Genomic DNA, 25,979 nt, shown 5'->3' with positions numbered 1-25,979 from the left:
GAGACTGAGTGATATCACTGCTCATGCTGTCTGCCTGAGCTTGCAGAGAGCCTCGAACAGGAGCTCTGAGAGTTGTTCTGCTTCCTCCTTCCCTCCACAACAGGAAATCTCACATGCAAGAGAACATGGTAGTTCTGCATTGTCTTAAAGGGGTGGGCTGTGATTCAGTAAGAACAGCAAATACCTCTGCTAACAAACATCTGAAACACCAAAGGGAAAAAAAAAAAACCAAACTGAACAAAACTCTTTTTTAGAAAGGGAATCAGATTTTATTTTTATACCCACAAAGTTAAAAATATGCATTTCAAAATATTTACAATGACTATATATGAAATAACCTTTGTTAATGAAACACCAACATACAGTACTAGAATATATCCACCAAATTTGTAAAGTCTATGTAAGAAGAAAATGTAACAGAAAGAGAGAGAGAGGTAAATAGCATCCATGCACAATGGTTTTTATACTAACATGGTTTTTATACTCTCTACCTTTTAGTTGTGAATGGAATCACAGGAAATTTTGACCTCGTCTCTTGCAAATGCCTCTTGTGACTGAGATTCTTCAAGCTAACAGAAATTTGTGGGTTGCAGCAATACCAGTGGCTAACTTTGCTATGCCAGCCTTTCACATGGGGAGCTTGTGTTACAGAATGGACTCAGAATCTCTCAGCAACCCTGGGAGGTAGCTAGTTTTATGGAAGAATTTGGCAGATGAAAAGCACCAGGTTAAGTGGCTGGCCTAATGTTGTGCAGCAAGGAGCAAAACTCACAAGCTCTACTTCCTCTCTCCTGATCTCTCATTAGGGAATAATTTTTCTCTGCTAACCATTATCTGCTTTTGAGATGAGCTTTGTCACAAGGTGGGGCACTCAAGTAATATCAGATACCAGGTGATGATGTGGGAAAAAAGCCCCGCCTACAGATAAGGACTTGTCTCAGTAAGGATTTTCAATGTAGCAGTGCTGTTACCATGTTCTGGAGTTGAATAGAAGATTGTTTCAGTGTAGACACACAGCCAGATGGTTCCCTCCCTGCATGTGTACCACTGAGCAACTGCACCCTCTGTAATTAGGAACCTCTGTGTATCTTTACCCCTATTCTCTCTCTCTCTCTCCCTCTCTCTCCATCATCCATGCCTGTATATTTGCCAATCCTACCTGTATCTTATTAAATCATGGGAATATCAAATAGAAAACAGAATAGCAAAAAAAATTTGCTGCCTTATTTTTGTAGATATTTTAATACAAAATTAATCAAATTTCTGTTTTTTTCTCAATTTAATGTCTTTAATGTTGACATATGTGTGCATATATATATATATAAATATATATATAAATGTAACAAAAGGCCCATCCCGTTTGTATCAATGGACAAATAAAGGGGTCATAATTCTCACTGCCCAACCCACAAGGCACACTCAAATGTAAATGAGAAGGACTCCAGGAAGAGAAAAATATATAGCCTTTGTTTTTGTGGTGCCCTTTAATCATCACTGCTGAGCTTGAAGCTTTGTGAAGGTATGGCACAACTTTGCAGAAAAGGAGAAGAGCTGTCTGGGTCACTCGCAGATTTCTAGCCCCAGAAGTGCTAGATCAGTAGGAGTTGTTTCTCCTTCTCTTTAATGAAGGAGCTTCTGAGGAATCTAGCTTTGTTAGTGATTTTTCTGCAGTGGCAATGGTGATGATGGTGGCTGTTTTTGTTTATTGGCCCAACAGCTCTCTCAGCAGAGTAATTCTTCCCCACTCCCAGTAGCCAACCCTCTCCCCTGGACACCCATCAGTCTTATTTTTTTCTAAGAACAAGATAGAGGATGCCAATAACGAAACTAAAGCAGAAGCAGATCCAGGCCAATATGAAGCAGTAGCCATGGTGAGGATTTGTGGCGTACACCGTGCCTGTGAACCGAGCTGTGTAAATGGAGACTGCAATCAGAATGCACATCCCTGTGGGAAGAAAGAGGGAAAAGAGAGTTGGAAAATGCACAGAAACCAGCATTGCCGCAAGACTTGTGAAGTACTGCTGTCCCCTGAGATTGTAATGCATGTCTTGTGCCAGATGAGAGAGGAGCTGCTGCCCATTAGGCTTATTTGTGGAGGATTTCTTTTGCAGCTGTGATGACATAAGACACTTGGGGCTTGTTTGGTGGGTGCCACGAGGAATAAACCTTTGTTAGGAGAAAATCAGTAATAAGATCTGACAACAGTTTGGTGCTATGTGTTGAATCCCCTGTGCAGTAGCTAACTGTTTATTCCCCTGCTCCCCAAAAACATTTCAATCCTTTTTGCTGTCTTTCAAAGGTATTTTGCAAAACCCACTGAGATTTCCTAATGAAAATCTGGAAATACTTTCATTATATACAGCCAAAAAAATCCCAACCCAATGCTTTCCGATTCCCCAGTGCTTTGTTTTGTAACAAAAATTGGGCCACTGGAGACGTTTAGCTGGCTGACAACGTCCCCTGGTGACCATATGTGGCTACTTGTGTTCACAGAGTCAGTGGGATGCACAGGGAGTCATGGCACAGTGTGCAGATGCATACTCACAGCAAACCAGCATGACGGCTCCGGTCATGTAGAAACGTTTGCCTTTTTCCAAGCTGAACAGCTGGATAATGAACAGGACGAGCGCCACAACGGAGAAAATGATCGAGAGGATCATAAAGGCTTGCACGGCTTTGAGGGAAGCTGTCAAAACACAGAGAATAGATTGGAGAAGGTCAGGACTCAGTCTTGGCAGTGCTCATCAATGTCCTGTGATTCACCATGACAAAAATGTGGCTGTAACTTACCCTCATCTTGACTGCTAACTGGCAGCTGAGTGCAGGTCTTGTTGCACAACAGCCAGAGTCCTGTTGAGATCGTTCCAACGTTGGAAGAACCCACCATCCAAACCTGAAATAGGATAGAAAGATCATGTCATGGGGAAGGAAAGCTTCTTCGCTCTTCTGTCAGACTAAGCTGTAAGGTGAGCACAACTAGCCCAACTGCTCGGAAACATCGGCACTGGACAGGTGGGACATGGCACTGGCTTCCAGTGCCAGGAGTCGTTTGGTTTGGGCAAAACACTGTGAAGTCTGTTCCAATCATCGTGGAGAAATATCCCAGGTCATCCTGACCCACTTCCTGTGTGAGGCGGTGGCGGGGGGGTCACGGCTGGCCAAACGGGTGCGAGGGGATCCCAGAATCCGCTCCAATGGCGGGTGGAGGGTGTGGGGTCCCCGGCAGCGCCATCAGGGGTCCCCTCGGCCCAGATTTCCCGGGCGGCCCCGCTGTCCCCCTTGGCATGGAATGTGCCCTGGTGGGAGCAGCCTGTCTCTGGCTGGGGGGAACAGTGCCGTGCCACGGCTGCCACTGCTGGTACCGCGCCTCCCCAGCCGGATGAAGGGTGTTGAGGCGCTGCTGGCTCAGGGGCCCAGGGAGGTGACAGACAAAGGCTGCCTCCCGTACCAGCCCTGCTGCCTCCCTAAGCACACCCATCACTCTTTCCTCTCTCCCCATGACCGTGAGTGGATGTTCCTCACCCTCACCAGAGCACCCACCCTGTGGTCTGCCTGCCAACCATATCTAAGGCTCTGTGGGAGCTGACAGCCGTGTCTCGTCCAGGGCAGTCTACTTACGTTGGCAATGGTGGAGACGAAGAGCATGATGACTGTGGCAATGTGAACCACAAAGATACCAGCCAGTAGAACCAACATCTTGGGTCTCTTCTAGGTGGTGTCACCGATACAGAGAGCTCTGAGGGAGAACAAGAACAGAGGGAGGACATGAAGGGAAGGACTGAATCAAAGAACAGCACTACCAAAAGATTTGTTGATGTGCAAAAACCCAGGCTGATCTTAGGTTCACTCCGGAAATGTGGAATCACAAAAAAAAAGCCAATAAAAACTTTGTCAAAATCTGCTCAAGAGGTTAAATAGAGCCTCTTGAGGAGATTAAGGAGCCAATATGTGAAGAGATGTAGAGCATGGGTAGGTAACTTGGGGGCATTTTAAAAATAGCCTGAACATATACACCATTTGCTTAAATTGATGTGTGTTAAAGTAAAGTAAAAATGCCATACTCTGGGCATACATTCTAGGAAGAGGAGTTTTTGCCCATGGGATTCACAGAGGCCAGGAAACATTCTTCTCTTCCTGTTCTCCTCTGGTGTCTCAGCCTCTTCCAACTGGTCTGGGTCACAGGCAAGTGGTATGGAATGGGGGACTGTGGGGTCCTTGGTGCCTCAGCTGTTGTGTAGGTGTGGAGAGTGAGCCAGAGGGGTGGCCACTACTCCATAGACCACTTCTTTAGGTGAAGAGGACAGTAACCAGAACAGAAATGCCATGAGGTTTTCTGGAGCTGGGGAAGATGCCCAGGTTTGCAACAAAAACTGCCTGTTTCCCTTTTAAAACTTGAGGCATGCAAGTCACTTTATTAATGCAGTAAGATTCTCTTGTAATACAGATTCCTCTTTGGTTTGTTCTGGGTATTTTTGCCTCTGTACCCTGCAAATTTTACTTTTTTTTTAAGATTTCCTGACATTGATGAATGTGTGATTGGAAAGAGAGAGGGGAATGTGCTTTAGAAAGCTTGCATGGCACGGTTTGTTGAGACTGATGGCTTCTCATCTGAAAATGTGAAGTACAAGGAACAAATCTAAGCTGTGAGAATAAGCACAGACAAAACACAAATTCACACAAAATCAAGTGAGTGTATTTCAGGCAGAAGCACTCACTGAGTCTACTCTGTGGCCAGTAAGCTTCCTAGAAAGTTTGACAGGCTGTGTTGCTCTTTCCCTCAGAAGTGCTGGTACTGAAGAGCAGTATCAAGCATGTGATTAATGTTAGCTGTCAAGTTATTTTGGTCCAGGTGACTCAGGTAGGGTCTGATGCTGTCACCATTTGTACAGGGTGCGGTAACACTGTCATGGAACAACACACTTATACTTCATGTCTTTCACACTTTGTAAAGTCCCATTCATGTGTCTTTTCTACTTGATGACTCCACCTACTCCACTACTGTCTTTCCTCTCACTGTGGCCATGAGTGGGAGTGTATTCCTGTAAAATGCTCCAGCTGTTCCTGGCACTGCTTTGTATACAGTTTCTCAAACCACAGTGGGTAGGCAGGCTTCTCCATCAGTGGCATTTTGACCAGTTCAGCATTAGCTGGTGACCAGGAAGAATTCCTTGCGTTTAGGATCTCAAGGAACCAGTTCTGTTTGGTCACTGCTCCCACCCAAACAACGCTACTCTTTAGTAGAACAGATGAGGTCTGGTGACTAGTCCCATCTCCTCCGCAAATCTTGTCTACTGTAAGGTTTCCTTCACCTCGAGAACTCTCTGGAGATGTTAAGCCTTGACTTGCTGAATGTGGGCCAGGTTTGCTTGTCTGCTTTGAGGTGTCTTAGCAAACTCATGCTCTAGAGCTTGATTTGGCTGGATGGTCTGGTCACTGTGATCTCTCTTGTCACAGTACCTCCCTTAGTGATGATCTTGAAGAAAGCATAGCTTTCTTAGGGCTTTCCCTCTGACAGTCATTTAGGATTTCAACACTGCTAAAATTCAGGTTCTCAATAGTATATGCATGCTACCACATTAACATACTTGACCTAAGAGTTAACCCCCTTCTTTCCATTGATTGTAAAAGGAGCATGGGTTTCAAAATGCTGGATGGCAACTGATACAGATATCAGCACTGCAACTCAAACTGAGAAACTATTGCTGTTGCCATGACTAAGTGACATATCTGCAGCAAACCCTTGAGTCAAATCTTCCTGTCCCTTTGACCACTTCTCATTCTTTTTTGTTTGTTTTTTTTTTTTTTTTTTGTTACCTTGGTTTTTACACAAACTTTAACAAGTGCTCTTAAACACTATAAGGTGCTGGCAAGCATAAACCAAACTCTGGTAAATTTGTCTGCTCTGAAATTTGCTTTTACTAAACCGTGGCTAAACTTTCCTCTTTCTTAGATGGATGTATTTTTCCATGGCCTCTTTAAAATCTTATTCAGCACTTTTTTTTTTTCTTCTTATTATTTTTTAGATTCTTCAAACAAAGCTTTCTACTTGAAAGATTAAAAATCCACTTTCATGACATCCTAAGGACTAGAACACTCCTTTCAAATGCATCTTTCATTTGCATTCAGAAATGAAAATGAGGGATAAATGTTACTTTACAATGCAAAAAAGAACCCCCAAAATCATGACCCCATGCCCAGGACTTTGACCAATACTCTAAGAAAAAACTGAAATCCTTTATTCCCTTTGCTTTTTCTGCCTATTTTAGCACTGCAGGAGAGCAGTGTTAGTTCAGGTGCTTTCAGTGCACCTACTTCCTGACAACGTCAGCACCTCTCTCTGAATACACACGCTATCAAATGCAAACTCCCCCAGGGGATATATGCTCACAGCTTAGTTTTGATTCTTTGTGAGTTAAAGCACAAGCCTCCCTCTGTATTCATTTGCTTTCCCCTTCCTTCATCTCTCTCTGCCTGTTAAATAAAACACGAGAGAACAATCCCAGAGGAGCCATGGGTGAAGGAATGGCACTGAAATAGATTCACTTCTGCCTCTGATGCTATGGCGTGGATGGACATTTCCTCCCAAAAGACAGAGAAACTGGCAGAGCATTGGGGCTGACAGGATACTGTTTCCATTTGTTAAGTCTGAGACATCTTTCTCCACTACAGGGTGGGGTCACATTCCTGGAGCAATAGGACAAAATTGCATGCAAATGCCTTTTCTTCCATTCCTGTAACCAAACTGCAGCTGCATTTGGAGTTCCTCAGGCTCTTCTTGGGCTATGAGTCAGTCTTAGCCTTCCTAGAGCTGCCAGTTTTTTCCACTGACTCACCCCAAAGCTCTTAAACCCCACAATAATTTAACCCTGAAAGATTAAGTGCTCAGGACACTGTCAGTTTTAGGACTGCTTCTCAAGAACCAGTCAAGCAAACAATTTGTGAGTCTTCCTCAAGCATCCTTCAGAGGAGAGACCCCAATTAAGCCAAGAAAAAAAGTAATGAGATATAACAGTAGAAGGAAAACTGAGGTAGGGCAGGCTGGTGGGGAAGTGAAGGTCATGCATGTGCTGAACAGCCCGCATGAGTCAAGAAAAGATCTTGTGGTGATAACAATGGACTCACTTTCCTTTTTATGGGGTGATGGATGAAGAGAAATAACATGCCACATCAACAGTAAGCATGAATAAGGATCACCATAGAAGCCTTCAGTACAAAAAACCTGCAGATAAGCATGACAGGCTCTTAGCTGTGTAGAGACTATTTCTCTGACCGTGTAGGAGTACACATACTGGGGAACAACACAAAGCTCTACTGCACCCCAGTTCAAGTTCGAGCAGGCTGGTACTAACTATTGTCTAAAAGTAAGACATAAGACAAAGTCTTCTCATGCAGGCAGATTGTTGCCACCTGTATCACCCCTCTGTCTACTTAAGTGTTTTAGATCCTTCTGTCTGAGGGCGATACAGAGAAGTGAGTCCTTGCCCCTGGTTTGCTTTTCAGCAAAGAATCAGGATGGAATGTGTAGTGCCACTTGGAGATATGATAAAGGCCAATGGTATAGTTCCTCAAATATAGGGAGTGAGTTACTCAAGAGGGTAAACCAGATTAGGTAAAGGTCCTTTGCTTCTGACAGAAAGTGCATTGCAGTGAAAGGACTAGACGGTGAGTGTACAGGATGTTTCTGCAGGAACAATGGGTTGTTTCAGGTGAAAAATCAGGGCACTCTCAACTAAATTTGATATATTTCAGATCTCAGGTATTCCTTAATGGATGTAGATCATCTGACTTCCATTTCCATCTTCTTCTCTGAACTGAGGTACCTGCTTGGGACTGCCTCTCCCAAGGCTGAGTTGGTGAGGTGTACTGTGAGAGATGTTGGCTAAGGTGAGAACCCAGCCAATATCCTGTAGCTCCCTAGAGTGTCCAGGGAGAAGAAGACATCTAAATCACACTGCCTGTACACACTATTGACCTCTGACTCCTTTTAAAGTGAGTTTTTCAGCTGAGGACCCTTTAGTTTGATACATTAGATTTCTCAACAATGGAAAGATGGCTTTTTGGGGAAAAAACAAATGCCTTTTGTTAGAATGGAAACAAAAATCTCCATAGATTGAAAACAACTAACACAAAAGCAATTCTGCCTTTCCTAGCTGCCACTACAGAATATAAGGAAGGCAGTAGTAAGTCAGACCAGGGCTCAGAGTCTTCCAGTCTCTGATGAGGACAACAGGAGGTCCAGTATTTAGAGAAAGCATGTTAACTTAGCCACTGCCTGAGAGGCTCAGAGTCACAGCAGGAATACTGGTGGTTCAAAGCAGGGCCAAGGCCACTTGGAAACGAAGGAAAAAACTGGAGACTAATGGACAGAAAGTAAAAACTGTTTGGTATTGTTTGAGACAGCCACAAGCTTCCACCTCCATTACCAGTGCATTCCTCAGTGCAAAGCCAACCCACAAATAGCAATGCTGCCATGTTGCTACCAGTAAGGGAAACCTCAGTGTGGGATAAAACCTTCTGCAGAATTTGTACACATGCCTTTTGACTGATCTGAGACCATCACTGCATTTTAGACCTGCCACAACTTCACACCTTGTCCTTGCGTGGGCTATGAGCATCAGTCCTCATTGTACCCAGAGTCATTTCGGACGATGCAGAGATGTATCTCTCTGATATTTCGGTGGCATGATGACTGTGGACATGTCACTTTGTTACTAGAAAGCTCATGAGCTCATGACAACTTTAAACAACAGGGAAGAATAATTTTGCTTCCACCCTTTGCTCTGTCTCTTGCTTCAGATCCTGATGAATGCAGAGTCCTTGCTGACTCCAGACTTTTACAAACTACTGTATGTCGGCACTGCTGTTGACAGCTTGGTTTTGACAGACCAGCCTGACTCAATTTACAAGTCAGATGCTTTTTATAGACTCATATGTGGATGAGTAGGCTGGTGCCTCTGGAAAGAGATTTCACGTGTGTGGGAGCAGGGTTGGGCAGGAGGTGTGCGTGGGCACATGGAGACCTTTGAGGCTCTGGTTTATGGCAGCGAGATTTCACGTACATATGGGTAGTGGCTGTGATGACCACATGGGGTACAGCAAGGTTGTAAAACAAGCAGGTTAATGTCAACCAAAAGGAAAAGTGTAGCTGAGCCTGAGGGGCTACAGCTGAAAATAAGTTAAAGTAAATGGAAGATTTTGTCTGGTTCTTGTGGAGGACTCCAAGTTCTGGTGGACTGGACTCCAAGAGATCAGTGGAATTACCTTCCCAAGGGAGTGATGAAACACCAGCATGTGAAAAATTTCTTATGGAATCTGACAAATTCCTCAAGAATCCACCCTTGGTGATGAACCTCCACTCACCGAGAGATGCAGATGGTAGCCACAAAAGATGACACATAAGGGTTTTCCAGCTCTCATGCTCATGATTCATGTAAGAGTGGGGAAATATCAGAACTCCTAGTGTGGGCAGTGAGAAATTGGCATTTTTTCCAGAAGAAACCACCCTTGGGTGCTCAGCCATGTGACAACATCAACTGAAACTCCAATGCTGGCTTGGTACTCGGAAAGGGAAGAGACAGCTGCCTGGGGCCTGGCAGGCAGCCAGCAGCCGCTGCTGCAGGAAAACACTGTCAACTCCTCACACTGGGCACGCCAAGGAAGGGCTGGGGCTGATGGGCAGCAAGTAAGAGGGAGGGGTGGGGAAGGGAACCCCAGAGCTAACGGAAGCACAGAAGTGTTCCTCTGCATCTCCAGAGGTGCTATGCAGAGCACTCTCACCCCTTAGAGCGCTGGGTGGTCCCTGGGTGGTTAATTAGACACCTGAGCTGCTGGCAGGAGTTCCAGCAAGATACTAAGATACAAGGGAAACATTTGTGGGAGGACTGACAGCCTGGGTGTTGATGTGTTGTGAGTAGGGGTGCACATCTGCAGCTCTGTGTGGCTCCCTCTGTGAATGGGAGTGTGCATCTGTAGGTTCCCTGTGAGCTCTGTGTGTGCACAGCTTCTTTATGGGTGCACGGATCATTTACCTGTGCCACACTGGCAGTGCCCACGTGGGAGAAACTATTTGACAACTCTGACAGAAAAGCTCATGTTACATAGTGGTATGAGCAAAAATACACAGATCACTTCTGATGGGACTTCCTGCTTTTCCTCTTTGCAACAGCCTGTAGATAAAGGTTGAAGGACTGTGAAACCCATATCAGCTGTGCTTTTGGCTGCATTCTTGGATTTTAACTGCAGTCCTATGATTTGCACAGAGAGTTTTGTGTAGATATTCCTTTTTTTCTTTTCCAAAGGAGGATAACTCTAAAAAAGAGGTTGTATTTTACAGTGTATCTATCTCTCAAAACTGCAAAACCTCTGAACATGCAAGTACAGCCTATTAGACACTGAGGCAAGTGTGACTCAGGCATCTAAAGAGTCTGAGCTACAAAATGCTCAGAGCCTGGAGCTGGTCAGTGCTCTGTACAGGGTGGAATAAAGGTGGTCATGGTGTAAAATACCTCATCTGGCTTTCAGAGGGCTCTTTACACCTGTGATCAGTACGGTATAAGCTGGTTCATCTTACATGTGGCTTTGGAGACATCAAGAGCTCCCCTGCTGAGGGCACACCATGCTGGCCACACGGGTTGCAGTCACTGGAGACCAGCTCGCAGGCAGGCTGGCTCAGCTGCCTGAGCTGTCACAGCCAGTGGATGTGCCCAGCTCTCCTTCAGCAGTGGCCCACATTCCTGGAGCTGGTCGTCAGCAATTCTCTGACCAGCCTGCTCCGGGCTCTGAGCATTTTGTAGCTCTCCCCTCTTGCTCCCATGGCTCTCACTATCCTTCCCAGAGGCTTGCTGGAGCCAATACAGGGAAGATATCTCTCTGGAATGAGAAGAATGTGGACAATGGACCCAGTCGTGGAGGTTGCTTTCACAACTCCCCTTGTTCAGCAGACTCTGCCCTTCGAGGGCAAAAGGACAACAAAGGTCCTCACCCCTGGATTTCCTCAAATACAAAAATATATTGCCAGGTGGCCTCACATCACAAGAGCTAAGTCTTCATCATGAGTCACTGTTCACCTGTGTCAGCCACTCCAGTGCTCAGAGTTCAGTGCATTTCCTGCAGGACTGGGGATGACCCAGCCCAGATCTGTCCCTGGGCTGTTGTCATGGGTGTCTCCCCATGCCTCTGTTACAGACTTCTTTTCACAGGGTAAAGGGGATAGATCTCAATTAAGATCTTGGCAAACTTGTCACTCCCTTGGGCGATGTGGGTTTTGGAGCTGAGTTGTCCTAACCTGTCCCTCCCTTCTATGACAAGGCATAGGCTGTATTTGGTCTTACCAGGAGAGCAGCTTCCATATACTCTCTGCCCTCCTGAAAACAGTTCAGGAGGAGCAGGATGCGTGAAGCTGCAAATTTGGCCAGACTTTCCTTTGTTCACTGTCAAGCTGTTCTAGCTAAAGAGGTACTTTCCAAAACTCTCCCAGCAGGGTTTGAAGAAATTACACTCCAGATGGCAGCCCCGAGATGTGCTACTTTACTGCTCTCCCTGCAGTGTAATGGCAGAAAGCAGCTTAAGAGACACTCCAGATTTCCCTCTGGGCAGTTTATAAGGGGAACTGCTGCTTCACCCTGTGTCATACTGTGGGATGATTGGGTGTGGACTGGCCCTGACAGAGGATCAATACAGGCATAATTGAGATGTGCTTCAGCGCATTTGTTCACTGCCACTGTTACAGCACTGTAGCTATGAGTTATTTATCAATCCTGGCAGGGCCATGGAGAAGACCCTCCTTTTCTGTGAATGCTGCTTTGCCTCAGCAGAAAAGACCAATGAAGTATTAAGCATCCATCTTCAGATGTGAAGATTGGAAATCCCATTCCTCGCCCTCCCTGTTAGAGGAGTAGAAGAGCGGCTCCCTGCCTTGAAGGAAGGGTAAACAAATCTCATTTTTTAGTTTTATCTCATTAAATTTTTGTTGGAAAACAGAAGGAAGGAAAAAAATTAGGAGTGCCATGCCTTGCAGCCTGCCTTATGCTGTGCTGGGTGACAGTGCTGTCACTTCCCTATTGAAAGGTACAACAAGCACAGGAACCTGTTGAAATCAAAGGGGTCTAGTTGTGCTATTTCTTGCTTTACAGGGCACTTGAGCATCTGAGGGCAAATTCCAGCCCAGCATCAGGTGGGCTGGAACTTGGTCAGGTCTCCTTTGCCATCCATGCAGCACACAGTGAAGGGAGCACTAAGAGACCCGGGGGGTGAGCAAGGGGAAACACGCCATGGGAGGAGTATCCCAGCAGCCAGCTGGGATTATGGGGCCCGTGAATCCCCATGGGAGTGGGCAGGACTGTGGCAGCAGCTCTCTCCCGCTTTTGCTTGCTCTGAGGAAACAGAAGCATGCACAGGCTGAGTGCCCAGGACCAGCCTTGTGGCTGGGAGGGTGACGAAGAGAGAGAAGGATTAGTGCTTGCAGCAAATCTCCCCAATCTCATTATAAGCAAGGCCCTGAGGTGGCTCTTTTACCAAAAACATGCTGGCTATTATCAGCAAATCTCTCAGAACTGTTTCAAAATACAAGCTCTGCTCCACCCCGGAGCACCAAAGAGTAATTCCTGAATGCACTTGCATGGCTCCCACACTGCAAACCTGAAAGACCACCGGCTAGGCCAGAAGGGCCGGTTTTCCCTGCCCAGGACTCTGTGTCCTCAGCAGGGTCTCACTGCGGGACCACCAGCAGCCCTGCAGCTGAGGCACCCACTCCAAAACTTGGTGCTTCTCTGCAAGATCCCACGTCACTCCTGCATGAATGTGTCCTTGGGTGTGGCTCGACTCCCTAGCTGTCAGAGGTGTCCCTGGGGATGGCATGTGCCCAGTGGAGATCCCCGCTCTCACACGGGTAGCCGGGATGAATGGCTCAGACCGCGTGTCACATATTTGGGTGGTTAGTCACGGCTGGGGGAGCTTCCACAGCCTCCTGACAGGAATTCCTCAGTGTGGGCGGGTGTGCAGGGCCTCCCACCAAGACTGCATTTCAAGGGGCGCTTCCAGGCACTGCAATGTTAGTAAGATACCTCAGTTTTGATCCTTTTCTGATACTAATCCCCACGGGAACAAATAGGTATACGCTGCTTTCAAGCCCTCACTCTCTCAGCGCTCACAGTCCCCAGGTGGACTGGGTGGAGGCACTCGGCTGCCTTAAACCCCTGTTATCATAGAAGAGTAGCTAACGGGCTCCAAGTTTTCATACTCTTCATGCCCACCTCCCTCGAGTGTTTGCTCAGAAAAGAATCCCACTACATCCAGAAATGTCAAGTGGGCAACTCCCAGGCAAATCTACTCTCAGAGGTGCCTTGAGGAATTCAAAACTGCTAAGTGAAAGTTGTTCTGTGGCCACAGCTTATTTTTTTTTTTAAATTTATATCAATATGATTTAATTTTTAATTGTATTAAATGAAAACTTCCAAAAATGCTTTCTTCCCATTCCAGTTTCTGATGCCCTGGAAACACTTGCTGCCTCAGTCAGTTTCCCCACCACTCCAACACATTTATTTCTTAGTCAGGAGGCACCACTGCATGGCTGAGCTACGAGCAGCATGGCCAGAGGGGAGTTAAAAATTCACAAATTTTATCCCTTTTCCAAAAAGTTACAGTCAGCTCAGCTTCTAGTTCATTCATATTGTAATTATCCATAGTCCCAGACTGAGCCCCACCCATTCCTGGTCGTACTGGGCTAAATACTGTTCAGTCTCTTTCAGACCCTTGGAACTGTGCAGGGGAGGGCCGAGTTCCTGCAACAGGAACCAGTGTGGTGCCAACAAACTGGCTTTGCTGCACTCCCTTTCACAGACCTTAAAAATAGTTCAGATTTGACCGCAAGATGCAAACCACAGCAGACAGATGAAACAAGAGAAATGGTGAAGAAAAGGAGGGAAAGAAAGAGGGGGTGGTTGCATAGAAAAGAGCAGGTGAAGAGAGAGAATTGCCAGTCTCTGCAATCTTACACTTCCCATCAGTGGATCTAACTCCTTGACACACCCTACTAGCAGACCATCGTGCTCCTAGAAATTCCACCGCTCCCCCACTTCGCCTCGCAGCGCTCCCCACTCCAGTGTCTGTGCTGCCAAAGAAGGCGTAACACAGATTTCTGCCCTTCACGTGGCTTTGCTCAGAACTGGGGCTTGGCTTCAGCCTCAGGAGCCAGAACCCCTAGAAAAACAGATTGTCTCCATTGTACCCCAGAGTCTGCACCTCTGGGGCCTCTCAGTCTTCACTTGGAATGATTGCTGTTGTTTTAAATTAGAGCTTGGCAAACTAATTATGGAGGGGAGAGAGACAAGCAGAAGTATTTGAGCGCCAGAAAAACTGAGCCTGCAGCCCTAATTCCAAGCAGGGCATTTTCCACATTTGTCAATAATGCTACTCCAAAAGCACACAGCAGCTCCTGAGCGTGAGCTGGCCCAGGTTGGGCACCCTGTGCCTGCACCTGGCTGCACGTGTCCTGGAGATGAAAATAACATTGATGCTGTCAGCATTCTGAGGCTGCAACCAGAGCGCCTTGCAGTGCCCCTCTGCCTCGTAACGCAGCTGGATTTTAAAGCGAAATATGAAAATTAAGGTGCCATAGTCAGCTCGAGTGCCAAGATGGAAAGAAGTGAAGGGGCAGAGGAGAAAGGCAGACTGGTGCTGTTCGGAGAGGGGAGCAGCCACTGAGGGAGAAGAGTTGGTGAGGATTTTCAAGAACAGCTCTTACCTTGTGGGCTGGGGCCGGTGCTGGCACCTGTGGAAGAAGAAGCGTGCTGGGCTGCAGCGCCGCTGTCCCGGAGAGCAGAGCTGGAGTGAAGGGGAGTGACCTGGTGGTGGTTTAAGTTTCCTCCGGTGGTGTGGGAGGGTGGTGTCTTTCCACTCTGTTTTAAAGGAGTTACTATGAATCAGACTGCCTTTAAAGAGAAAGAAAAAAAAAAATTAATGAGCTACGCCCTGTTTTGTTGGCAGGGTGTCAAGAGTCTCTGGGAGGAAACCAGCGATTCAAAGAAATCTGTGCAGGGCTGCCTCTGACTCAGTGTGCAGCACAGAGACCGCAGCCTGGAAAAACGGCTGACGCTGATCCAGCTGAGTAAGAGAGGCCCACAACAACATCTGTTTATAAAACTGAACTTCTGGTTGTCATAAAAAAAAAAAAAATATGTATAGTTACAAATGTGGCAACGGGGCTTCAACAATAAAATCACTCAAACAAACAGTGGGTTGGCAGGGGGATCCCGAGGCTGGGTGAGTCACCACATCCCCTCTCGTGCTGCATGGAGAGAAGTCGCTGAGGCTGACAGCACGGGGGAATTCAAATCGAACCTGTGAGGTTGGCATGGACAAACATTTGGGAATGTATTAAGGAGTAGAGATGCTCAAAATGCAGCTCTGGCCTGGTGGTGATTCTGGAGCGATTTGGCCAGATAGTGATGGTTTACTTCCACAGAGAGAGCAGGCAGGGAAGAAGAAATAAGGAGCTTGTTATTCACAGTTTTCTGAGGTCAGCATTTCTTGCCATCATAAAGACTTCTAAAAATAGATCCTTTATGTTTGCTGAGAATTGGCTGGTGGAGTTGTCTTGTAGATGCTACAGGCAAGATTGAATAGGGATGTGCTTGAGATGTGGGTGAAAGGGGAAGAAGTTTGTCAGAAAGCATCCGTGTTAAAATACGACCCATACTGCGATAGAGTTGGCAGTCTGCTGCTTCAAGGAATCAACCCTACCTTTGCAAGGCCCAGCAAAAGATAAGCAGATATTGACAAAATACCTGACAAAGGCCTTTCCCACTTTAATGAGGATGACATTGGATTGCCTTTATTTGAAAAACGAAGCTGGTTCTCTTTGAAATCTACACAGATTAAAAGATTTTACTGGTTTTCAGATTATTCCTTCTGTCTGGTGTTATTGATATGTGTCTGGTCTAATTCTAGACTATAGCAACCTGATTAAAAAAAGAGCTGTGGATAAAACAGCAGCAAAAATTATACATATGGTGGGCAAAGACAATCCATGGGAATTTTTCCACTGATGGAAAGTAAAGACAGTCTTTTTCCCCCAAGGATAAAATAAGCCTAACTGTGTTTAATATCTGTGAATTAGAATGTGTTTCTTGATATATATGAATACAATATTCAGGGAAAGGAAAGTTTATTTGCTTTCCTTGCAGTAGAACCTGGCTTTTGTATTGAGCTGCACCATTCATTTCCCCTGCTCTGTTCTCCTGGCAGAGTTTATTGGCATGAGGGATGCTCAGCTCCATACAAAATAGTAGAGTACACGATCTCAAAGCAAACTCTGTTGACCAGAATTCAGCTGTGGTGAAGTATCCTCTGCCCCAGACGTGTTCACAGGTGACTGCCCATCTGTCAGGGAGCAGCTGCCTGCAATCACAGAACTGCTTACTGGCACCTAGCAGACAGAACACCTGTATCAAAAAGACACTCACATAGGGCAATAACAGTGGAGCCCCCTAAGAGGCTGGGTATGAAGTGAGCCTTGACTGGCAAAGCATTATTTTTCCCGAGAGAGTAAACAAGTTTTGTACAAACTGCTCTCTAACCTGGGAGGCAGTGACAGGCAATGGCCAACATCAGCGGCTTCATGGCTTCAAAGGGAGGTGGAGGTGTTCTGCAGCATCAGCATGAGCTTCCCCACAGGAGCATTGCTTCCTAGCTCTCCATCTGGAAGTGTTGATGCCCAGCCAGCAGAGAGAGAAGAGTAACCAGAGAGGCCACACAGGCTGTGACCGTGGCCCTGGAGAAGCACTGGTACGCTGCCAACCATTGGCTTCATCCCTGCTGCTAGACCTGTCAAGGGCATGGGGGAGCGTAACAGCACGTGTCAAGTGAACAAGAGTGCAGATAGATGCTCCTGTTTGGGAGTGATGCTGCACGTCAGCAAGATGATGGTTTAAAGAAGAGAGGGTATGCATCTCACACCAAGCTACAATGAGGTCAGGGGAAGTTCAGCTTCCACTGAGCAGATTGGTAGCTCGTTGCACTATTTCCACCTTTCATCTGGATACAGAGAAAGGGTAGAAGTGAGAGAACTCCTACGAGTAGCTTAAGGAAGGAGAAAGTTTCAAGCTGAGAAGATTTATCACATTTTATGTATCTGTTTCTGTGGATGAAGGGTTAGCCCAATAGGTCTTGTGTGTGTTTGATAGAGAACCAGCTCTATCTGCTCATCCAGAGAAGAAGCTGGTCTTTCTGTGTGTCTGCAGCAATTCCTTCCTTTTTGGTGCATGGTTTCCATAAGGCAGGTTGCAATAGAAAACCCAAGACATGAGAAGCCTCAACATGAGATCAAAAGTCTTAGGCATTCTGCAGGTTTGACACATTAGGGTTGAATTGCCTAAGAACCCCATGCCATACTTCATGGTGTCCCTTGGCTTAAGCATCACTCATTTCACAGGCTTTTCTGAATGCCTGCAGTTTGTTAATTGGAGGTGGTCAGGTCCAAGCATGAGAATTTAAGATGTGAGAATCTGGATTAGCATTTCCACAGGCAATGAGAGGGTGAAGCTTTCCCACACATGCTATGCCTTTGCTGAAGTTCTTCCCAAGCAAGCAGCTTGCAGCTGCTGTAACTCTGCTTGTTTTGCCATGCCCCACACATTTGCAGGCATTACTACTGTCTGTGAACAGTAACCCTTGGCATTAAAGGTGAGTGTCCACAGTGACAATAGATAAGCACTAAGCCTCTGCAAGCCCAGATCAAAGGAAGACTGGAGGACATGACTGGGAAATGGGGTGTAGAGTTATGAGTGGGGGAGACATGGTCAGACTTGGCTGGGAACATCCAGAACAGATTGTTTGTAGAGACTGGGGGCGCCAGGAGAAACCATATGTGATGTCTCTGCACATTTTGGAGATGCAACAATCTATGCTTGAAAAAGTTCTGTAACTGAGTTCCCATGCTCTCTGGGATGCTTTCAACAGGAATTTCACTATATGCTATTTGGATGTGCCTTTCTGGCTAACTATCTGCAACCACATATTGCATATTAAGCCGCCCTCAGTCTAAATAGCATGTCTTTCCACCTAAAGAGTTCCTCTCTCTTATATGTGTTTTTTACTCTGTACATTATCTTGCTGGCTGGTTGCAGGACAAATCGAAGTGATAGGATGTTCACTACTTCTACACTTGTCATGACATGGAGAAGGCGGGGTTGAGCCTCAGCTGGTGTGTGGGTTTAAAGAAATAGAAACCAGCAAGTTTCATACTGCTCTGTAGTGGTGTAACTGATGTGTTTGTGTGTGTTGTGGGGTTATCGACGTGATACAGTAATTTGCAGAGATATAGGATAAATCTCAGAGCTGTATGATAAACTGCATTTGTCACGCCTGACTGTGCAGGGCTTCAAATGTGAGCAGTCACCCACTGGAGAGGAAAGGGCGGTGGTTCCATTATTTATAGCTTCACTCAGTTTTGAGGAAGCAGATATTGGAAGTCCCACCTCTGTGGTTTTGGTAATTTCTCTAATGTGTCTGGTCATGTTCCTGTCCCTCCAAGGACTGCTAGATGTCCAGTACTTTGGGTGGCTGACTTTGCAAGCTCAATGGTACAAGAAAAGGGTGGATTACAGCCAAGACTGAACAGATGGAGCTCTTCCTGATCACATTTTAGTTTTTGGGTTGGGTTGTTGTTTTGAGTTTTATGGGGTTTTATGTTTTTGGTTTTGCTTTTTTTTTTTTTTTTTTTTTTTTTTTTTTTTTTTTTTTAATGTCAGGGATTATTTCTGTCTGAAGTACTCTGGTATGATGAACAAAACCCAGAGAGACATCTACATATGATTTTTCCAAAATCACTGAGGGTTGCCAGACTGTTGAAAGTGCAAGATAGGTATTGAATAGAAAATGCACTGGGTTTATAGCATTTGTGTAGGCATGGTTTGTCACAAAGCTTTAACAGGTAAAAACTGGAATAGTTCCCTCCAGGACTTTAGCAATATGGGTGGGATCTGTGACAGAATACATTCCCCACACCTCACTTATCATATCTGGGAAGACCCAAAAGTTCCCTTGTTTCTTAACAGGAATAAAAAAATTGTTATGGACATGAGATAAGGAGATCATTCCTACCATAGTTTCATAGTGATTGGAATTTAGTTTTGTCCTCCATTTGGAAAGGATCATAACTTTGTTCTTATGTCAGAGAGGGAGGTATGATTCTAATGTGCAATAGGTAGACTTGCTTCTGAGACTGCCTGACAATCACATTGTGGTCACTTGTAGAAGATTCTGTGGGCTTGGGTTCATCGCAACCCATTTGTAACTGGTGGAAGGGTTTGAACTTGTTCTCAGGGGATGGGTAGCCCAAAGGTGCCTTGGCTTCCTAGGTGCTGTTGGATGGGATGAAGATGATCCTCAGGCTGAGCTTCTGAACACATGGAGGAAGCAGCATGAGCTGGCTGGAGCTAGGAACAGAGACCTAAACCTGAAAAAAATTAACTTTTTTTTTTTTTTTTCCCTGTGCTCTGGTGTAAAAGAAGGCATGATGAGAGCCATCTGAAATGTGGTGGTCTTCCCCTGCTTTTATAAGAGCAGGAGAACTGCAGTCCCCATCTCATTTTCCCTTAATCTCCTTCTTAGTTTGTTCTTTTTTTCATTAGTAACAGCTCAGCTGAAGGTATTTGCTTATAATGTGCAAATGGTACCTCTGCTCTGGCAGACCCATCTGAGCTGTCACTTTCCACAAGAGCCTTTCCCACTCCACATCAAAGGGTTAGTGGTTGGTGTGTTCTCCACCTGCACATGAAGGTCTTTCTTATGCATTCTGGCAACCAAAGAGGTTTTCTTTATTGCTCTCTCCTGCTTCTGGGTCATTTCTAACTCTGTCTTCTGTGGCTGTTGTAGTGTGCACTGCACAGTACTGATTGCTTCACCAACAGATTTTACATATTAGTAGAGGAAAAAAAAATCCTACAAGCACCAAGAAATGGCATAAATTGACAGTGTCTTTCTGTTCTTCTTTCATTCAGTGACAATGAAGTGAATTAGCTGCTTGACTGTTCTACATCCTAGACTGCAACTGTGTTGTTTGTCCGTAGAAATGGACCTTGGCTAAGAGGCCAAGGCAAGGGCAAGGTGCCATTTGCACTGTGGTTGAGGTTTGATAATGGAATGTATATCTATTTATCTGCTGCTCCTATGTGCTGTATGCATGTGTTAGCTCTACCCAAGGTTTGCTGGACTTTCTTCTTAGAGCAGATGTTGGTGTTCTGAGGAAGTTGTAGAATTTCCTTTTGCAGCCGGGGTAAGATTTGGAAGGCACATAAAGGCTTCTGTACTTGCTTCTCACTCTCCATAGTATCTTGCTTTTTTGAATCTCAGCATGCATTTATTTAAATAATGTTATAGTGTCACAGGATCTACAGATATGCAGGAAGAATGCTAGCCTGGGAATATAGATGGCAGAGACTGAAAGGGACCTGGCATATTAACACACCAAGCATGAGGATTACTGTCACACCTAAATGGAAAGAAAAGCCCAGGGAGGGCTTTCTAGTGGTTACCTATATTGGTCTCCCATTGAGGAGAAGGGTTGATGGGAGAGGGGAAAGCACCAAGCTTAATGCATAGTAAGAAGAAGAAGAAAAAAAAAAGGAAAGTGTCTCTGGGATGGAAAGACAGCTAGACATTGACAAGGTCAGGGCAGGACAGAGAGGGCTGAACTCCTCTGAGCTCCAAATTCCTGAAGAAAGTGCAGACAGCTGGCAGGAGGCTAGGAAGTCTTTTTCCTTCTGTTGCCATTGCATGGAAGAGGGAGGGTGAAATCTCTAGGTTTGCTTTTTCATTCCCTGACAGAGAGGGGAAATGATTCCTGTGACTGCAGAGCAATGGTTCCCTTATGAAAGAGGAAACATCTACTTGTGTCACACTACAGGCCAGCTTCTGAGGTCATTTCCAGCAGGACAGAACCAGAACAACTTGAACCGACTTCATGGCAGTTTTTCTCATTAGTGAATCAGGGATTGAAGCAGTGCCACCATGTCAAGAAACTGGTGGTAAAGAGAGAATTTGTGAGGGGGAAAGCCTCTCACCACAGCACAAAGACTGAATATTTAACTAAGCTCTCTCTCTTTCCTTGCTCCCTGCCCCCTTTGCTTCTTGCCAGCTCTAGATTGGACTTTTGAGAAGAAATATAAATTATGCTTTGCTTCCCTTCATGCATACCCCCTCCTTTTCTGTGTCTTATGTGTTCTCAAACACGAAAATTTTCATTACTCCGTTCCTTCTGTTTTTGTAATGTACAGTCACCGCTTGTGTGGCTCCCTTGTGCTTGAGGCAGGATATGGGCAGGAAATAATAGCACAAGATTCAAACTGGAAAAATGCAAACCTATTATCTGGGGGAAAATAAATTCAAAGTTAGTTATTCAGAGGGTGTGAGCCTTTGGAACTTGCAAGAGAAATAAAGCTGGAAGCAACTTAACAGGGACAGACAGAGAGCTGGAGAAAAGCTTGAAACATGATAGCATGGAAGAACAGAAATCATGTCATTTAGAGCTCTTCAGATGTTGATGTCCCTCTGACATTCACAGCTCTCACAGTCATATTTCACCCCCAGATATGCCCTACCAGTGGTAATGACAGTGAAAGCTAAAAGTTTTCATTTCTGAGAGGATTTCACTTAAATCTTGCAACAAGGGATCTCTCTCTAGTGTAGTCACAAATGGTGCTGTGGGACTAAGGAATTGCCTGGATGGCCTGTGATACTTTCATACCAGTCAGAGGCGTCATATCCCTGTGCAGCTGCATACTGGGAATACGGGCCAGGAAATGAGCTCGCAAGAGGAAGGAGAAAGGGAGCACTCACCACATTGTCAGGCTCTGAGGGTGATTAGAAAGCACAAAGTATTAAAAGCCTGGGCTTTTGGATTTCAAGTGTACTTATTAAGGATTATGTTTTGTGAGTGTGAACAAAATTCAGCAAAACATCTCAAGGTCACAAAATGATTGCTTGGATTTGATAGATGTCACAAAGTGATTGCTTGGATTTGATAGGTGAGTCAGAACACCTCCATCTCTGTGAGATATATGACAAAAAGTGAGAATTAGTGAATTGAAGCCAAGGACATGATACAGGTAAAGAGTCCTCACAGGTGAAGAATAAAGACTTACAGTGGTGAACTGGAAAAATGTAGATTTTCAGCCTTGGACTGAAGCTTAAATGTTGCCCTAGAGCTGTAGGTATTGCCTTGATGAGAAAAAATGTTGCATCTCCTGTGATATGCAAGAGAATGGGTCTACTTTATAGCACTCCTCAAAACTGGATGAGAGAGTCACACTGAGCAAATGAGGCACGGGCTGAAAAACCTGCAACAACAGTTTTGTGGTGGTCAGGTTTGGTATGAATGATGAGTTTTTTGGGTCAGGTGAAGCACAGAGGAACAAGAGACACCATCATCTTCATCAGTTCCAGAAGAACAGGGCAAAAGTCTTTTGAGTGCAGGGTCTGCTCCTCCTCACAGTGCTGCTGTGAGTGTGTTGGGGTGGGCAGTGTGCAGGCAGAAGATAGGGCACTCCAGTGTCCTATTTCTGTTATTGTAGCTAAAGAGGCAGTGAAACATGTGTTAGGAACTTCTGTGTGGTACTTGTGTTACATCTCTTATAGCTGGTTATATTCCTTAAAATGATAATGTTTCCTACAATGCTGGGGAAAGAGGGCCTTCTGTCTCATGGGCCACTTGCAGGACAGCTATTCCTGCCAGATCACCACCAACTCCATCTGGCTGGCTGCGGAATCCTTTCGTCTACAGGAGAAATGCTCAGGGTGGAGGAGAAGGGAGGTATTGATGTCCTTTGAAGTCTCCAAATGTTACAGCAAGGATGGACTCATTGTGTGTCAGGAGCAGTAGTGTGGCAGGGCAGACCAACTCTGGTCAGGCAATGAACATTTATGAGCTGCACAGCTTATGGAGGTTCCTTGTGCTGCCTCCTATCATTTTGTTCCAGTCCAGTGCTGCACCTTCATGGCTCCATGCAGAGGTGATATCTTTGCCATGGGACAAAGAATGGTCATGAAGTGTGGTATGGTAAGTTAAGAGAGATCTCTGCATGACACAGCCACCAAAATAAGTGATTGCAGAGGGAAAGCACGATGGAAACAGCAATGACAAATGGAAGCTGCAAAGTCTTTGGTAGCTGATGTGCATCTTCATCTCTCAGAGGGGTTTTATTGTTGTCCCCGTTTGGGGGAACAGGATATGTGGCCGTGATGGACACATGAATTCCAGCCTTTCTCTTTGCTGGAAACTGCTGCCACCCAGTAGTCATACAAGTGGCCACTGATGGTTCTCCTCTGCACTCTGTCCCAGCAGCAGCTGATGCTGCTCGCCAGTGTGGCTCACTGGTAAGCACTGTATCCCTCCCAAAATGCCTGGAGAGGGTTGCCAGGTTGAGAGGTTCTGAGTCAGAGATCTGTGGAGGTTTTTCTTCCCAGGAGAGCAGTCTCTGAAGGCAGACTGTTGCCCAGCCTGTGACTTGCTGGGTACCATGCAAGCTGAATTCTTAATACAAGAAAGGCCAGATTGTCACTGTAATTAAAAAATCCTTTTGCCATCTAGGGAAATGTCAGCAGGCAGAAACAAGTAATGGGAGGGCTTGACCCAGACACAAAGAAGCTTCTGTTTTTTGCTGTCCTGGCTGTCAGTGGTGTTAGGTTGCTCAATACTGCTCAGAAAAGCAGCTCTGGAAATTCTCTGCCTTCCATAAAGGCTGAAGACATGTAAAGTGAAATACCTCTGCCTGAATAAACACCTGTCATGGGAAGACCTGGGATGCTGAAGTACAGCAGGGTGAGAACTGGCAGTAGGCCCAAAGTGGGAGCTGAGGAGAATCCTCTGGCAAAGCTGACACCTTGTTTTTGATTGCTTGTTTTCCACCTTCAGGTGTAATCGATACCCAGGTGCTGGGGTGACTAAACTTGCCTGCTGTTGCTGCTGCTGGTTCAGCAGCTGCACAAAGCAGTGCAGGAATAGAGGGAGGGGATGGGTGTGAAAGAAATTCCTGTCTTGAGAACCACAGAGCATTTTCATACCTGGGATGCTTTCCTATTTGCTTTCCCCCAAGGTGGCCCCCCTCACCTTGGAGACAGTGTGGCACTTGAAACCATGGGGCACATGACCATGAGGTTTTTGGCAGCTGCAGAGTCAGGAGCAGAAGGCATATTCTGCAGTTTGGAATCCTGACTGGGAGATTCTGAGGGGCTGAATGTTGAGGAGCTGAGGTATTTCAGAAGAGGATATCAGGGCAACATCCTGGCTGAGCCTGTGGTTGGGCAGAGGGTGGGGGGTGTGCTGTGCTCACACTTGGCCCACTGATCTGTTTCTAAGCCATCCTATCCTTGGTAGAAGGAGGCAAGGAGTTGCAGTGGAATGGTGCAGATCTGCACCCTATCCTCCACCTCTGTGAAAAGCCTCAACCTTCCTTGTGCAATAACCCTGGTTTTCCTATGCAGCTCTCAGATGCCCTGAAACTCAGTGACACAGACACCAGCAAACATCTGCATTCAGTTTCTTGCATCCCTGGATTTTTTTGATTTAATATCCATGCCCTTAAAGCAACTAGGTCTAGTTATCACCTGACATAGAGTGGCCTCACATACCTGTTGTCTGAGCACATTGCATCTGTAAGGGCTGGTGCCAGGCACTCGCTTGCACTGGACCAGTCTCAGAGTCAAGCCCTGGCTGTGGAGAGCTCTGTAAATGGGATCATAAGTAAGAAAATAAGCGTCAACCTGAGCACTTCAAATGGTCAGTCTCGACAAAGAGCTCATCAGAAGGACCTCACAGGGCTCTGTGGTAGCACTAGTGTTATTCTACACACTTGTAATAGTCTGGACAGGAACATGAGCAGCAAGTTTACTTGAATCCCACAGTTATTCCAGAGAGGCAACATAAAGCCGGCTGCAAAGAGTTGCAGAAAATCTCCTGGCAGTGAGTGCCTAGGCTCGCCTTGGTAGACAAAATTCAGTGGTGGCAAATGCAAGGGAATTCCACTAGGAAGAAAACAATCTGGCTGTACAGATATATTGAATGTCTCTAAATCAGCTTCTACCAGCAGAGAAAGAAATACTTGGATTCATTGCAGACAGGATGCTGAAAACAGTCTCTCAGGGCTCTGTTGAGGTCAAAAAACCAAAAAGAAATGTTAGGAATGAGTACAGAAGAAACAAAGAACATGATTATGCTTCTGTGTACTTCAAGGTCTGCTGAAAGTCTGAAAGTCGTGAGTGCTTCTGGTTACTACACTGAAGAGCATAAAGAAACACTAGTAAGAGAAGAGAAGACATCAACAATGATCAGAAGTAGGAGAAGTTTCTGCGTAAACACAGATTGCTAATCTTGAAGAAGAGATGCCTGAAAGGGAATCACAAATGGTATGGAGAATGTCAACAAAGAAGTAACATTCATGCAGTTCCATATCACAAAAACTAATGGCACCTGATAAACTGGTTAGGCAACAGGTTTAAAATAAACAAGCTATGGACTTTTCCACGTAGACATCAAGGAATAATGGAACTCTGCCACAGACCGTTGGTGGAAGACAACCCATGAAGGGGTTGGGCACATCTGTGCAGCGCATTTCCTTTGGAGACTGTCAAATGCAGCAGCAGATGTTACCTCTGTGGCAGAAGTGTCCTAAACAACAGGCTGTTGAGAGCTCAGAAGGCAGACTGGGATACACAGTTTGTATTTCCTCTGTTTCTTATACTTGTTTTATAAGTGAGGTGATTGTGAGAGAAGAGATACTGCTTCTTCAGTCTGGGCCAGCACAGGTCATCTTACATTTCTAGTAAAGCTGCTTTTTGGGGTTTTTGTTCTACAGTAATTTCCATATTATTATCTGACCACTGGTGACATATTGCAGAAGTGGAAAGTGAACTGATGAGCTGGAAAAGAGAACAAACTTCCAGATGAAGAGCTGACCTCTCTTAAGGGCATTCCTAATGTTCTTTGC

General features: G+C 45.6%; 2 protein-coding genes across 3 annotated transcripts in view; one reads left to right on the top strand and one right to left on the bottom strand.

Annotated features, from left to right (window-relative positions):
• GSG1 (germ cell associated 1) overlaps nucleotides 1-25,979 on the top strand; it is a 90,208-nt gene that overhangs the window by 37,925 nt on the left and 26,304 nt on the right. The gene's annotated exons all lie outside the window — the stretch shown is intronic.
• On the bottom strand, nucleotides 247-14,898 carry EMP1 (epithelial membrane protein 1). The gene is made up of 5 exons (XM_002195697.6): nucleotides 14,741-14,898; nucleotides 3,619-3,736; nucleotides 2,791-2,893; nucleotides 2,546-2,686; nucleotides 247-1,945 (listed from the first exon to the last, which is right to left on the bottom strand). The coding sequence occupies exons 2-5, from the start codon at nucleotides 3,694-3,696 to the stop codon at nucleotides 1,785-1,787; spliced, it is 483 nt and encodes a 160-aa protein (XP_002195733.1). The 5' UTR covers nucleotides 3,697-3,736; nucleotides 14,741-14,898; the 3' UTR covers nucleotides 247-1,784.

The sequence above is a fragment of the Taeniopygia guttata genome, chromosome 1A (genome assembly GCF_048771995.1).
Source record: "Taeniopygia guttata chromosome 1A, bTaeGut7.mat, whole genome shotgun sequence".
NCBI classification, from domain to species: Eukaryota; Metazoa; Chordata; class Aves; order Passeriformes; family Estrildidae; genus Taeniopygia; species Taeniopygia guttata.
This window is presented reverse-complemented; position numbering and strand designations above follow the sequence as displayed.

Excerpts from the sequence above, each read along its gene's own strand:
- EMP1 (XM_002195697.6), bottom strand. The coding sequence starts at position 3,696 with ATGTTGGTTCTACTGGCTGGTATCTTTGTGGTTCACATTGCCACAGTC. Across the intron at positions 2,894-3,618 it reads TCGTCTCCACCATTGCCAAC|GTTTGGATGGTGGGTTCTTC; the intron begins GTAAGTAGACTG and ends ATCCTATTTCAG. Across the intron at positions 2,687-2,790 it reads AGTTAGCAGTCAAGATGAGG|CTTCCCTCAAAGCCGTGCAA; the intron begins GTAAGTTACAGC and ends GTGTTTTGACAG.